This window comes from Vicugna pacos, chromosome 1 (assembly GCF_048564905.1).
Source record: "Vicugna pacos chromosome 1, VicPac4, whole genome shotgun sequence".
Taxonomy (NCBI): Eukaryota; Metazoa; Chordata; class Mammalia; order Artiodactyla; family Camelidae; genus Vicugna; species Vicugna pacos.
Genome location: NC_132987.1, coordinates 82,976,749 through 82,992,634, shown reverse-complemented (window position 1 = coordinate 82,992,634; position 15,886 = coordinate 82,976,749). Strand labels below are relative to the sequence as shown.

The window sequence follows — 15,886 nt, the reverse complement described above, 5'->3', positions numbered from 1 at the left end:
AGGCAAGTGTTACATCTAAAAAACACATTTTTAGAGCAACTGAAATATGAGTTAATATTAAAGCTTCTTAATATTTAAGATGTCAAGATATGCCAGATGGAGGAGTGAAGAGTTATGTATGAGGTCAGGCTTAAAAATTTGATTAGAATATAGTATAGACCAGACCAATATGAATAATATTGATGTTTTATTTGAAGGCCGTTTTTCTGGTAGCTTTGTATGTTACATTGAAGTAAGAAAAGCTGTACACATAGAAAATTCCAGGATACTTTTTACTTATTCAGGTTGGATATGGTGGAAAAGCTTGGCTGCAAGAGTGATTGTGGACATGGAGTGGAGGGATGAAGTGTTAAAAACACAGGATGAGCAACATTAACTAATAACTTACATACAAGGAGAAAGGAGGAGTCAAATAATTCTTTTTAGGAAAATAACTGTCTTATATGTGTCATCCTTAAGAGGGATGTGTGTGTGTGTTTGTCTACTTATTTATAAATATCAGTAAAGTAGTGGTACGCAGCGTCCATTTTACTCTGGTGGTCATCAGTTTCTCTTGCATTACCAGTGCTGTTATCCTAGTTTGGGTTCTCATCAGTATCTGGACTATCAGTTCCCAACTGTGTGCCTCCGGCAGTGCTAAATTCTGGGCTACACCAGCGCAGAGGACAGAGATTTGCCCTTGGGGAAATTAGTCTGCTAGTAATTGAAAGTACTTCGGTGGAGCTTTCTAAGTGGTCATTACTTTCATAAGCTCTTGCTGTATTACCACTTTTTTTCTTATTTTTTTTAAATTGAGGTATAGTTGACGTACAATATTATATGTTTCAGGTGTGTAACACAGAGATTGACAATTTTTCAAGGCTATAGTCCATTTATAGTTATAAAATAGGGCTCTATTCTCTGTGCTGTACAGTATATCCTTGTAGCTTATATATTTCATACATAGTTTGTACCTCTTAATCCCCTACCCCTTTCTTGCCACTTTCCCTATGTAGTCTCTTTTACAAGCGCTTGCTAAAAGTACTTGGTAACTCATCCTTACAGTAAGCATACGAAGTTGGAATTACTATTTCTTTTGTACAGATGAGGAAACTGAGCCACAGAAAGAGATTAAGTAACATGCCCAGAGTTACATAGCTACTAAGTGGCAGCACTGGGATTTGAACCTAGGCAGAGTGTGGCTCTAAAACTTGTGTTTTTAACCACTCTTCTGTTATTGCCCAAATAAAAAGAACTTAAAGAAGTTGTCTGCAGAGTATCTTTTTTAACTTCGCTCCATTTACTTCTTTGTTCATTATTTTGGGAGAATTTTGAGTGTTCCATGTGTGAGAGAGCTAGGCCTTGTGAGGTAGATGGAAAGAACCAGAAAAGAGCCTGCCTAAAAGAGCTCCTGGCCTAAGAGGGAAGATGGGACCTGATCAGAAAAGCTGAGTAGGAGTTGGTAAGGGTCAATAGAAGTATACTCCATAGAAGCTCACAAGTGGAGAAAAGTATTTATGGGTGAAGAAGGCTTACCAGAAGTGGGAGTTTTAACTGGGTTTTAAGGAATGTTACATTTAGATATATGAAAGTGAGACAGTGGAGGGAACAGTGATAGATGAGATGGAGGCAGAAAGAATGTTAAATACATTATTGGGGGAATAGGGAATAGGTTAGTTTAGATGAAGGGGGCATATGAGAAAAGGAATTGTGAGGGCTTGGACCCTTAAATACCAAACTAGAGGGCTGAACTGAATTTATGGGCAGTGGAGACCCACTGAAGAATGAAATGCCAGTTTTGTTTGGTCTAAAAAATAGGTGGCATAAAGTAGAAGATACTGGTATGGCAGAGTTGAGTTTTGGTTTTTGCAGGAGGAGTTTAGGACTCAGGAATGTAGCACCCCACACTGCAGGGAAGGGTTTCCAGTTGTATCTTTGGATTCTTAAGAGACTGGAGCAAAGGGGGAAAAAAAAGTATATACACCAATATAAGAGGCTGTATTTGTGCTTATACTTATTCTACAGTACTTTTATTCTTATTGTCTTAACCAAATTTATTAATTGAGCTTGTTGGGGAAAGGTCTTGTATTAGAAACTGAGCTGACTTTTCATGACCATCCAGGGCCACCCAGTGCTCCTGCAGAAGATCGTTCAGGAACTCCCGACAGCATTGCTTCCTCCTCTTCCGCAGCTCACCCGCCAGGAGTTCAGCCACAGCAGCCACCATATACAGGAGCTCAGACTCAAGCAGGTCAGAGTGAAGGTAAAATAGAACTTAGAGCATGTGTGTGGTTGTTGCTAATGATGAAAAGCTTACACAGGCGTTCATGCCATGAGCCCGGTTGTGAAAAGTTTTGATTTACTGACATAGTATGCTTTGGGATTAAAAAAACCAAATAGAACAATATGTCAGGTATGTTTCCAATTATTAAAAAAAAAAAAACTAACAAAGTGTTCATATGAATATTAATACAGGGTGAACGATCAGGAAGGATTCATACCAGTCACTAGTTAGTGGTGACCATGAGGGCAGAAGTGACCCATTGAGGTCACACTTTATTTTGTATTCTACTTAGGTGCAATTTTATTTCCTTCTCCCTTCCTCTCTTGCAACTGCGTATCATTTGTGTGATTTAAAATGACTTGAAGAATAGAGGTAAAGCATAACTTTAGTTAAGTAGTGTTTTGGAAAGATAAATAGCCCTTTATATTTTTGTGCAGTTAGCAATATATCTTTTGGGGGAAAAGCAATGTATTTTAAATCAAACTTTTCCTCTCTAAATGATACATCCTTGGATGAGCAGTTCAGTCTCTGGGTTTTGATATCCTCCCACTGTAAATTTTAAATTGGACTAAACCCGTGGTTTTAAAAGAATGTCTTTAGTCCTGAATGACATAGAACTTGAAAGCTCAGTATTTAACAGGTAAAGGGGTCATTGCCAGGGTTGAAGGGGATTGAGGGGCCACATAGCTCAGGACAGCAGGCACTGAGGTGCCTCACTGAAACCCTTGGAAGCTTTGTAGAATGTGGCTTCATGGTTACTGATCTAGGGTTCCTTCCAGATGTTGAAGAGTTATTTCTTTGAATTGCCCATGCATGGTAGGACTTTTAAAAACACACATTTTACTTTAAAACAAACACCAGATGGTGCTCTAACTATTTGTATAAAGGGGCCAGGTGGTGGTATGATGTATTTTTAGCTCCAAAAGCAAGTTTTTCTGCACCATAAGTGACTGAGTTTATCAATCACATTAAAACAAACAAACAATCTGTAGCCTAAAATGCACTAAGCACTTTTTTTTAATTGAAGTATAGTCAGTTTACAATGTTGTGTCAGTTTCTGGTGTACAGCACGATACTTCAGTCATACAGGAACCATACCTATATTTGTTTTCATAGTCTTTTTAACCATAAATTACCACAAGATATTGAATATAGTTCCCTGTGCTATACAGTATGAACTTGTTGTTTTGTTTGTTTTTTTAACCAAGCACGTTTGTAGTAGAGTCCCAATTATCCTGTGGTCTTACTTTTAGAGTTGTCCCATTGGGTGCATGCTAGTCATCCGGACTAGCAGGTGGCAGTTTGCTGATGTATGAGTGGTTTTGGGAAGAATTTCTTATTGCTTAAGCCTTTTTCAACCGCCTGTAGTCTTTCCTTTGTACCAGGTTGCAACTGCCAAAACTGTAACAAGCTAGAATTGAAGCAGATGTGTCTGAAACAGGGAGGCAAAAGCAGAGTCCCAGAGATATGATGGTAGTTTAATGGCTGTATCAGGTGGACTAACATTTCTTAAAAAAAAAAAAAAGTCCCATTTGAAGCAGTGCATCCTGTTGTAGGATGGAAGTTGGAAGGGTAATTGTACCAAATAATGTTTTCTGTTCACTTATAAAGGAATGGGATTTAAGGCTGTACTAACAATATCTCAAATTATTCTATTAGGGATTCGTTTTAATGGCAAATTTATTTTCAAATAGGTAAAATTTTAAAAATATGAAAGGATATACAGTGCAAATTTGAAAATTCTCCCACTTCTGACTCTAGCAACCAAGTTCCATTTTCTGGAGACATCAGATTAAGACCATATGATATGAATGGATTCCTTTAGGGTGGCATTAATTGTATACCTTATAAAACTGTTACTTTTTTTAGTTTACATTAAAACATACAACATAAAAAATTATAAAGTTATTATAATGGGACATTAATCAATAGATTAGCATTCTAGAGGTGAATCTCTAGATTAGTGCTGTCCAAAAGAAATACAGTGGAAGCCACATGTAATTTAAAATTTTCTATTAGCCACATTAAAAAAAAATTCTAAAAAAAAGGTAAAATTAATTTTCATTATACATTTTATTTAATCCATTCTATCAACATGTAATCGTTATTAAAAAGTTAATGTTTTATATTGTTTTTCATACTGCTTATTGGAGATCTGGGGTATGACACTGATTTGAAACACAGCGTATCATAGTTAAGACTAGCCCCGGCTCAGGTGCTTAATCAGTAGCCATGTGTGGCCAGTGCCGATTGTATTGGATGGCACAGTTCTAGATTAGTGTAGCAGTTATTTATAGGTTCCCAACATGAATTATAGACTACTTTAATGGATACTTTATGATGTGTGATGTGTAGTGAGTCCCTGACAGCACCAGTTAGTTAGATCAACTGCTTGTCATAATTTGAGCAGAATAATCAACAAAAAAACTATTATGTATAATTGATTAACATAGCAATCTCTTAGATGTGAAATAATCTAAAAGTAAGTAATTGCTCGGTTCTTAAATTCGATAAAAGGGACATCGGATTTGTACATTTTTTTTCAAGAATTTTAATCTTAATATGTGTTGTTCAGTTAAAAGGATCAACAAAATGTTAAGCATCATGAACAGAAATAAAATGGACAGTATTATCTTTTTTCAGATAAAGTGAATGCCTCTGTTACTGGAAAGCCATATGCAGTTGAGTGGTTGCCAAAAACATAGATAAGTGGTGAGGATACAGAGAGGAGCGCTAAAAATCATCAAAGACCAGGAAGTATTGCTCTTTGACAAACTAAAAAGGTGGAAAGGATATAATTAAAATCTATAAAATCATGTGGCAATATAATGATAAGCTGAGTGGACTTCTAAAGTAGCTTTTATTATGTAAATTTTGAAATTATGTAAAAGTAGAGATAGAATAATCAACTCTTCATGTTTCCATCAAGCGGCTTCAACACTTACCGGTATTTTCGCATTCGTTTTTACCTACTATACTCCCTCTGCTACTTTTCACTCGATGATTTCAGTGTGCCTGTCTAGGTGATAACCTTTTCTTTTTAGCATAACCACCATGTCATTATCACACGCAACAAAATTAGGTGATTCTTAAAGTCAACACATACATACATATTTGAACTTCCCTACTTGTCTCTTGATTACCTTATTACAATCGGTGGCTTGTTCAAATCAGGAGTCTAACAGGGTTCACTTTCCCATCTGTGTGTCTTAAGATTTTCTTTTTTCTATAGCTGTCAACCCTGCATGTTTTTAAAGTCAGAACTACGTATATTCGTTATCTATGGCTATGTAACAATTTATCCCAAGACATAGATGCTTAAAACATTTATTATCTTACAGTTTGAGAGTTAGGGATGTGGGAGCAGCTTAGCTTGGTGGTTTTAGGTCAGGGTCTCTTATGAAGTTGCAGTCACCTGAAGCTTAACCTGAGCTGAAGGATCCACTTCTAAGAGGACTCCCTGACACGGCTGTTGCAGGAGGCTTCAGTTCCTCACTACGTGGACGTCATAGGCTGCTTGGATGACCTCATGACATGGCAGCTCCCACCACAATGAATGATCAAGACAGAGTAATAGTGGATGACTGTCTTTCACAGCCTGTCCTCAGAAATGTCACTGTCAGTTATGTCTGCAGTATTCTAATGGTATATAGGTCAGCACTATTCAGTGTAAGGGGACTATATGAGAGAATGGACACTCACGTGTTTATTGCTTATTTTTGTGTTGTGGAGTTAATCTTTCTAATTTCTGAAAAAATGTGAAGGATACCAGCCCTTTGTCATATGCTCTACCTGTGCAGGAGTCACTGAGGGTAATCATGGAGGCTGGCTGCCAGTCCGTGTAACAAAGTACAGTCCCAGAAGGCTCACCATTACTCTTTGCTTCGTCCCATTCTCATTCTCCCCTTAGAAAATGTTTTTTATGACTCTAACCTTTTTCTACCATTGATTCTTTCTAAATATAATACACAAAACATAGCTTATATATATATATATACTTTATATATATAATATATATATATATACACACACACATACTTTTTCTTCCAATCATAGCTTACTCTAAACTGTGTTGGCATCTTGCTTTTTCACTTAATAGATCCTGTAGCTGTCTCTTTCTTCAAATATACTAAGTTGTTCCTCCTTTTTTAACCACTAAACACATACTTTATAATTAAGTTTCAGAATATTGTGACAATACTGTGACTGAGTCCCGTTTTAGACTTGAGTGAAGTGTGTTTACAATAAATAAAAGGAATACTTTGTAGAGAGAGTAAACCTCTGAAACTCTTAACTCCAGGGGTGGTGTTTTCACAATGAGTTTGAAGCAGAGTAAGAGAAAAATAGAACCTGCACTTGCTTTAAGAATAGCTGTCCCCTGTCTTTTTTTTTTTTTTTTAGGAAAACAATTAGGCTTTTTTGAGTGAGAGTTCCTTAGAATCATTGCTGGCAGCTGTCTACTATATGGAGGTTAATCTCAGGCTTTCTGATGATACCAAAGTTAATATTTACATAAATGAGATAACATGTACAGAACTCCTTTTAAACTAATGCTCTAGGGTTTTATGCCTGCGTTCCAGGGATGGCTCTTACTAGCTGTGATGTATTGATTCCAGGTGAGTTGCTTAATCTTTCTGTATCTGAAATAGGGATTGCTAATGAGGTTGACTTTTTAACTGAAAAATAGTTAAGCAAATTTTATTTCTACCATAAAAGCATACAATTGCTTGCTGGGAAATAAGCTGGCTGTAAATATAAGCATAGCTCACTTAGTGCTTCAGTACGTCGGGCTGAGCAGCCGACCCGGTAGCGTGGGTTCTGTCCCTGGATCTCAGCCTGTGAGCACTGCTCCTCAGTTGGAATGGCGCTGGGTAATGCACTGACTTTTTTTCACTAGTTGTCTTTTTCTGCCTATAAGTATGCTATTTACCCATAGTCTTCTGACCAACAGCAGGTAAGTTTGAATATTTTTTAAAGAATTAGCAACATTTAATTATTTTAAACATTTAAATACTAGCTAGATTTTTTAAAAAATTTAAATATTAGCTAGATATTACAATGCACGTTTTATTGGTACTCTAGGCATTAGATGTGGCTAAATCCACTGTTAGAACAACTGTAAAGTAGTAGACATGATAAAGACATGAACCAATAAATCCTTGCTTACTTGGAAATCACCTGTAATAGCAGTATCGAAAAGGTTTCTCCATAGAAACTGTGGTCTGCTGACCCCAAATGAGACTTCCATTTCTAAGAACTCATCCCCAGGGTTAAACACATGTGCCATTATTCAAAGGGGAACTGGGAACCTCTTCAGCTTTAGCAGAGGCCACATGAATGGGTAGGATACTCAGATGTTGAAAAGCAAACTGTTGTCTTTGAGGCCTGGAATGAAAGACGTAGGTCCTTGTTACCAAAGAGTCCATTAATATGGCAACAAAGGTTCAAACCTTTAGATATCAAAAGACAGGGCTTTGGGAAAGATTTAGGAGCTATTAATGGTATTTGTCCCTTTTTCCAGATTTTTATTTATTGATTTTTGACTCATTTGATTTTTTACTGAACATTAGCAGTACATATCTGTTGGCATTTGGGTTTGAAAACATTTGTTTTTCTGGACTTTATGAAGTAACCACTAGTGTTATTTGCTGCAAGTTAATCCACAGCAGAGTGTCCATATCCATCTGTTAAACTGTTCATTCTCCTCTTCTTCAGAGACATCTAAAGAGGGAGCAGACACATTCTTGTGTCTTGGTACTCAGTGTATTTCTGTGTGAAGGGGGAGAGAATTAAATGTGTCTTAAAAAAAATTTCTCTTCTGCTCCTTAAACCTGCCCCTTTCCCTGTGTCTTGTGCTCTGCAGGTCAGATGTACCAGCAGTACCCACAGCAGGCGGGCTACGGCACCCAGCAGCCGCCGGCGCCGGCACAGCCGCCGCAGCAGTACGGTGTCCAGTATTCAGGTGAGCGCGTGTCCAGGGGGCGCTGGCTCGTGGTTTTGAGCAGTTTCTAGACTCATTAAATTTTAATTCTTTCCTCTTAATCCCTTGATTTGCAATACTTTGCATTGTTATATTAGCTACGAAGTATTTATTAGGGAAAATCATTTATTTATTAAAATATTTTGCATAAATATTTTATTGTAAATCACCATTTCAGTTTTCCAGTGGGCAAGTAAAACTTACAGTCATAGTAGGTGATTCTGTAATAACTTGTAGTATAAAACACAAAGCTATCTCCTCCTGTACCTCCTGGGTGATTTAAAACTACAAAAGTGCAGTATTTTTTCCTCCATTATATGTGATACATAATCGCAGTGTACTCTTAGTACCTGTAAAACTATTAACAGTTCCCTCATACATGGAAAGAGGCGATCTTATAAAATAAGAACCAAATTGAGCTACTTAGGTTTTTAAATCTCCCAAAAGTATGTAGGAATACCAAAAACAGGCCCTAAAAGTAGAATTGTGTGAAACATTTCAGGCAACTAAGAACATAAAAATCTCTTCAGTGTAGCTTTGAATAGTGTGGTTATAATTCAGGTAATTTTTACATTTGTTGTATCTGAGAATTTGTGTTCAACTCTTGTTTTACAGCCAAAGATTTAAGTATCAAAATTATAAATTTCAAAAAATTAAATTTTAAAAAAATTAAAGGATTAATTTTACAATACAAAAATGAGAAAAACAGGCAGTAAATACATGGAGGGAGAAGTCAGCCTCATTAGCAGTCCCTTTTTCAGGTACAGAAAGATTAAGCAGCTTACCTGGAGTCAATACATCATAGTTAGTAAGAGCCATCCCTGGAGCCTAGGCATAAATCTAGAGCGTTAGTTTAAAGAGTTTTGTACACATTACCTCATTTATATAGATATTAACTTAGGTATCATCTGAGATTAACCTTCATGCAGTAGACAGCTGCCATCAGTGACTCTAAGAAACTCCACTCAAAAAAGCCTAATTGTTTTACTCAAAAAATGACAGGGGACAACTTCTTAAAGCAAGAATATTCTGTTTTTTTCTTACTCTGCTTCAAACTCGCTGTGTGAAAACGTCACCCCTGGGGTTAAAAGTTTGAGACCTTGCGGCTCCCAAAGCCTAGAATTACTTACTGTCTAGTCCTTTACAGAAAAATGTTTCTTGTCCCCTGAATTAGACCATTAAATTCTATCATTGGAGTTTAACATATTTTGACACATAGAGCAGCTTTTATTTGGATTGTATTTCCGTAGAGTGATTTAACCTATAGTGGGCTAGTTTTTAATTATATTAAATAGGTGGACTGAATTAAACTTGGACTGTGATATTGGGGGAAGGTTATTTTTAGGATGTAGTCCTTTAAACAGAAATTAGTGTTACAAATTATATAATTTGTGGAAATAATAGAGTGGAACAGACCTAGTTATCTAATACAGGGGATTTTAGCCTTCACTGTGCCTCAGAATCACCTGGAGAGGTGTTTTTGAAATTTACAGGGGCCTCTCAGAGATCTTGTTTCGTTTGGTTGGGGGTGGGACTCAGGCTTTGATATTTTAAAAGCATCACAAATCATTCTAAACTGCAGCCAGGGTGGGGACCACTGATCCTGTCCCACCCATTCATTTTCTACCTGAGGCACAAGGGTTTATGGAGTTGCGATGCATTGAAGCCACTTAGTGGGGGAGCTAGACCAGAACCCAGTACACTTGACTTCGCAGTAAATTGCTTACCTCTGTCATTCTGTGTTCTCCATTCTAGACCAGGGGTTGGCAGGCTTTCCTGCAAACATAAAATGCTACGTAGTAAATATCTTAGGCTTTGTGGACTGTATGACTCCTTGTCTTGTACTATTTACTTATTCAGAAAACCACAGAATTTCCATTTTTTTTTTGCCATTTCTGTGTTCTTCACCAAAGTTACTCATTGATTTTGTTTTCCAAGGGAGGGCATGGTGGTGGGAGGGAGACTATATACATAATAAATAGAGGTATTGCCATATTATGGTCAAAGACTTGTAGGTTGCTAATGAAACAGCATCTTAGGCCCTTAGGTTATTCCCTTTCCTGAGAAATAAAGGATACGGTTGTCCCCAGATTCTCTTAAAAAGGCAGTTTAGATTTCATTTGCCAGGATGAAAAGACAGCTTTTTTTTGCTCACAATCTTAAGTTGAACAGACATTTTCAATATAAAAGCTGAGTCCTGTTTTTCCAAAAACTTACAATAAAAAAAAAATTACGTAGAAGACAGGAGAAGTTGTATGACTTTCAAGGTTTTATCATGAATTGACATTAGTTCAGTATTTGGATACTACTGTGAGTAAAATGCATTAGATATATGAATTACTAACAAAAAATTAAGCTTGCTTATAATGATTTCAGTTAGGTCATCACTGAGTAAAATTTAGTTCTTTTCAAATTATTATCTTTGTATTTCTGATCCTGCTAGTCCTATTAACTTGAATTTGGGAGATATGGAAATAGTCAACTAAATACTCTGCTTGGAGACTGTAAGTGGTGGTGGTAACACTGGACCATGTTTGACACTCTGCTGGTTTGGCAGTTTCCCTCTGTGACCTTTTCCAGTTTTGTTCATGGACTATGTCAAAAAGATTTCTTTCATGAGTAAATTTTGAACCCAGGTTCAAGGTGAGTTCAGAATATACTCAAATTCATTCAATCCTTTTTATTTTTTTTAATGCAGGGTTGTACATATTTTAATAATTTTCTTATGTATCTGGTATTTAATGCTGACAGGATTCCAGTCAATGGAGAGGTTTCATTGCAAGTAGCTGCAGGTGTGTTTCATGGTAGAGATAAAAGTTTTTAGTGAAGCAGACTTTTTCTTTTAAAAAAAATTTACATCCTAGTAAATAATGAATATAGATGTTGATTTTTGTGGGTCAATATGATATGCTTTCTGTGTGTTATGTTGTTACTGCTAAACCAGAATTTGGAATTGTAAAGGCAAAAACATCAGATACCAAATCTAAAAGGAAGATTTTAAGGATTGTGAAAATGAGCATTTAATGCTTATTCTTAAATGGCTTAGTTCTTATACAGTGACTAAACCTTAAAGCATCTCATTAGTACAGTAAGATGTCTCTGTTGCACCGCTGTTTCATTTAAAAATACTCATTCTCTATAATGTGTTTTTATTTGGTACTGTTATTAAATAGGCCTCCCCTCAAAACAAGGTTAATGACTAGCCTTTGCATTAATTCCTACATTTATCATTTGAATATCTACTCTATACTGGGAGTTACTCCAGAACACGAATTTGCTGTCAGGGATTATATAGTCTAGAAGGAGTTGAAGTAGAAGAAATATGTAAATAATGGTTTTAATTTAAGATTAGAGGGTTTAAAGAATTGTATAGAAAGTGCTTCTTTTATACTATGTGGTCTTGAAATAGTATTAAATGATGGAATCTACCTACTCTGGTTGTTACATAAATACTTAGGATTAAGTTTGTTAATTTCTCATCATTTTTGGTCCGTAGCAGTAAGACTGATTCTCTGGAAAACATTCACCAAAAGAAAGAATAAAATATGTATGTTTTACCTTTTCAGCAGGCTATAGTCAGCAGACTGGACCCCAACAACCTCAGCAGTTCCAGGGATACGGCCAGCAGCCAACTTCGCAGGCACCGGCTCCTGCCTTTTCCGGTCAGCCGCAGCAGATGCCTGCTCACCCGCCACAGCAGTACCAGGCGAGCAGTTACCCGCCACAGACCTACAGTGCCCAGACTTCTCAGCCTGCTAATTATACTGTGGCCCCTGCCTCACAGCCCGGAATGGCTCCAAGCCAGACTGGGGCCTATCAACCAAGACCAGGTTTTACTCCACCTCCTGGAAGTACCATGACCCCTCTTCCAAGTGGGCCTAACCCTTATGCGCGTAACCGGCCTCCCTTTGGTCAGGGCTACACCCAGCCTGGACCAGGGTATCGGTAAAGAGGCTCAGTTACGCTGATGAATGTAGCTGCTAGCTGTTTGCCTCCCAAAAGACTCCAGTACTGCAATTTTAATTTGTATTGAAGTTCAGAAATTTAAAAAGCATTTTTTATGATGTTGCTGTTAATTGAAAGTATAATTTGCTGGGAAAAAAAAAAGACCAAAATGAAAGTTTTTTTCCTCCCCTGCTTAAAAGTGTAGCAGCTTCCTAGTTATTATGGAACACTACTCTTACATGTGTGTCAAGTGATTGACTTTCTCGCTTGCCTTGTCCAGAGGATACTAAAATGCTAGGTTGAAGTTTAGCCATCTTACTTGGCTTTTTACTATTAACATGATATACTAAAGTAGATTCATTTGAGAAGACTAGATACTATGTATAAAATGTAACATTGATGATAGGTTAATAAAAGTGATTGAATCCATTAGTGGTCTTGTAATTTAATTTAGTCATTGACACTATATATACATGAGAAAAAAAGGCAAGAAACAGAAATCCTTATTGATGTTTTGGTCTTAAAATGAAATATAGACATTTTAACTTATAGTTTTATATTCAGAGAAGTACAGTGCTGTTTGGTTTTGTCCTGACTTAGGCTTAGAACAATGAAACTTTAAAACAGATTTCAAAAAAGATAGATAGTTTAGCATTATATAAAAACCCAATAGATTCAGTATTAAAAGGTTTGGTAGACCCCAAATAATTTGAGTTTCCTTATAAAGATGAATCATTCAGAATCCATCTTAAAAATAAAAAGTGCATCTCTTTATTGCAGAGGTTTTACTTGTTTGGAAAATATAAAATGTAGTATTGATAAAATTGAAGCACGTGGAAAGGTAAGTACTGAAAGGTTCTTAAAGAATGAGGGCAACAATGCAGCTTCCCTGCCTCTCTCCAAATGAAGGAAAACAGTACTTTAAATAAAAATGAGATCTTCATACAGATTGAGTTAGCATTATGAAAACCACCTTTGATACATTCATTGCTGAAAGATCTGTGTAAAAAAAGCCTGTAAAATGGCAGGGATCGCATCACTCCTTATCCTTGTGTGCTTAGACTTTACAGCCAGCTTCCGTATACAGCTTGATTAGAATGATGTTAAAAACGGTATGAGTGCAACTGCTTAAACGGACAGTTTGACAAAGAACATTCAGACACTAACATTTAAGGGCAGAGAAAGAACAAAATATGTATCTTGAAATGATATATCAGATTCTCAATTCCATTTTCAGCTGAAATAAAATTTACTGATTCAAACAGTCTTTTCAGTAATTTGCAAATATTTAAGGAAGTGTATATTAGCATGAATAGGTAACTATTTAAATGCTTCAGAAAAGCTGTTCAGCTGTTGCTAAAGAGTTGAAGTTTAAATAAACGTGAATATTAAGACTTTCCCCACCCCACAGATATATATGATGAAGATAATTTGCTCTAATAAGTTAAACCAAGTAGAGATTTATGGAATTAACTCACCAGTGGGAAGAATACACAATAAAAGTAAATTTTTTTAAAAAGTATATTAGTTTTTGATGTTAATTTTGTTATAAAAGTATCTTAAAACATCATTACAACAGTGTGATAAATAATAAACAAATGATCTCTTAAAATACCATGAACAGGGAGCCAGCTTCCCCAAAATGTTATTCTGTTAATATCTTGCTTTCTTAAAATGACTTTGTAAAACCTGATAAATATTCTTAGCAATCTTTCTAATAAACATCTAATATTGCTATTAATTAGATTTTAAACTTTTATACATAGTAAACATAAGAGCTTTAAATGCATGTGACACATACCACATACCATACTGTTTCCAATTATTTTTGGCCATGATGAGACAGAAGGCACTTTTGAACATCACTGCAGCATCTACCATTTTCCAGGAATTGTGGTCCCACATTCATACCACTGGACATAATTGATTTGAGTGTGACCACCAATTTCTCCAAATTGGACAGGTTCCTGGCGAACTGCTCTGAAATAGCCTATGAGAGAAAATAATTAATTTTAATAGCTGCTATGTTGTTTTTGTCCTCACTGCTCACAGATGGAAGGGTGCCCGAAGGTTACTCTAGGTGAAGCGGGGTATTTTGGAAAATGGCTAACAACCAAGGCATGGTGTCTTTCTTGATAGTAACGGCTGGCTAAACATCAGGGGCGCGTGGAACTCCGTGACACCTGCCTTACTTAGTAAGTTAGGTAGGGTAGGATGGTTGGTGGTATTGGAGAGTCAAAGCTGAGAAGGGGCAGGAGTTGGAAGGGTTTCGTGTTTTGTTTGCGTGTCACTGACGTGGTTCAGTACACGCCGTCTTATGTGAAAGTGTACTTTCTGCACATCCCTGCACAGTGATGGTCTGTGAAGAAGTCATCTGGGTGAAAGCATGTTCTAAAGTGTTAGGAAACAAAAGAAGGATAGTTCTCAGATTGCTGAATTTCTAAGAATTCAACTTTGGGGAAAGCTTCCTTCAAGGACCCTACACTGAATGATTAAAAATTTAGCTGTGAATGTAAAATGTTACGGAAATAGAGACAATGACAGTATAGTGGCTCCAGAACATCCAGTTCCTGGGAGGCTGCAGCAGTCTGACCTTTCGTTAATGAGGTCACAGATCTCACCAAGTCATCTTTTACTATGTGCCAGTGCACAAAATGCATTGCTGAAAAGACTAGTCAGATAATTTTAAGTATTTAACAAACCCCTCTTGGTAGTTCCTGAGTAATATGGCATATTTAATTTACCTTCTACCCTGCCTGGACAAGGATTAAATTAATTTTCAGTCTTCTCAATCCTCATTAAGCAGCTTGGGGCTAATGTGTCTTTAGCAAGTTACAGTAGTCATTTCTCAGCAGAATTGTTCTATTAATTATACTTACATAATTATTAATAAGGCAAATAATACCTTTTCCCATCTATGGTAGTAATAAAGTCTTCTTTAAAAGTTTTTAAAGGAATAAAAAAAGAACCTGCCTGTGTGCTCTGTATGACAAAAACCATAAAGGTAACAATACACGAGTGATTAAAGTTTGGGAAATGCTGCTCTTTTATAGCTGTTCTTGCAAATTCAGGTTTTCCTAAGGTAGGATGCATTCATAAATGCCTGAGTGTAATTTCCCGAAAGGCTCTAAGGAATAGAGTTAAGGAATGGGAGGAAGGTTGAGAAACTTCTACTGAAGTCTTCATATTAAGGTCTTACATGGAAGGTCTTTCCTAGGCAGATCATTAGAGCAGTAGTACTACAGAGTTATTTTTAAAGTGATAGCTCTCCTCAGCTTGAATGCTCTGGGGGCGGATTTGTGAAAGCCTCATGTTTATGAGGCGGCTCAAAAAACGTACCTTCCTTGGTGGGTAACTGGTCAGAAGAGAGTTGCTGTCCTGTGCGTCCATCTAAAAACGAGTCCACAAACTGGCAGTGATCTTCTCCATGGCCCCTCTGATCGCCTATGTTATAGAATTTTCCTGAAGAACCAAAATTAAAGGGATCATAAAGTATTCCTCCCTTTGAGATGGGACAACTCTGAAAGAATCAAATTGCTTCAAATAATGCACCTTCCCTGTTCTTGTGCTTTTTCCTTTCACCCTAGTTCAAGCCACCAGTGTGCCTTGACTGAACCTTAGACTCATCTCCATAATCACCTCCCAGCTGGCATCCTTGCTTTCACTCTTGCCTTTCCCTATCTTTCCTCCCCTTTTCC

General features: G+C 36.8%; 3 protein-coding genes across 55 annotated transcripts in view; 2 read left to right on the top strand and 1 right to left on the bottom strand.

Moving 5' to 3' along the window:
• The window catches only part of TFG (trafficking from ER to golgi regulator), a 31,257-nt gene extending 18,640 nt beyond the window's left edge, over positions 1 to 12,617 (top strand). The window contains exons 6-8 of one of the 4 annotated variants that reach the window (XM_072966553.1): positions 2,102 to 2,230; positions 8,127 to 8,225; positions 11,813 to 12,617. In XM_072966553.1, coding sequence (XP_072822654.1) covers positions 2,102 to 2,230; positions 8,127 to 8,225; positions 11,813 to 12,192 — 608 coding nt within the window. In that variant the 3' untranslated portion in view covers positions 12,193 to 12,617. Of the gene's footprint in view, positions 1 to 2,101; positions 2,243 to 8,126; positions 8,226 to 11,809 lie in introns of all 4 variants that reach the window. The other 3 variants (XM_072966542.1, XM_072966549.1, XM_072966538.1) reach the window with 3 other exon arrangements.
• LNP1 (leukemia NUP98 fusion partner 1) overlaps positions 1 to 15,886 on the top strand; it is a 311,204-nt gene that overhangs the window by 236,862 nt on the left and 58,456 nt on the right. The gene's annotated exons all lie outside the window — the stretch shown is intronic.
• Positions 12,937 to 15,886, bottom strand: part of ABI3BP (ABI family member 3 binding protein) — a 237,934-nt gene continuing 234,984 nt past the window's right edge. For all 50 annotated transcript variants that reach the window (XM_072966334.1, XM_072966368.1, XM_072966340.1 and 47 more), the window contains 2 exons: positions 15,528 to 15,650; positions 12,937 to 14,178 (listed from right to left, as the gene is read on the bottom strand). In XM_072966334.1, coding sequence (XP_072822435.1) covers positions 14,063 to 14,178; positions 15,528 to 15,650 — 239 coding nt within the window. In that variant the 3' untranslated portion in view covers positions 12,937 to 14,062. The remainder of the gene's footprint in view (positions 14,179 to 15,527; positions 15,651 to 15,886) is intronic.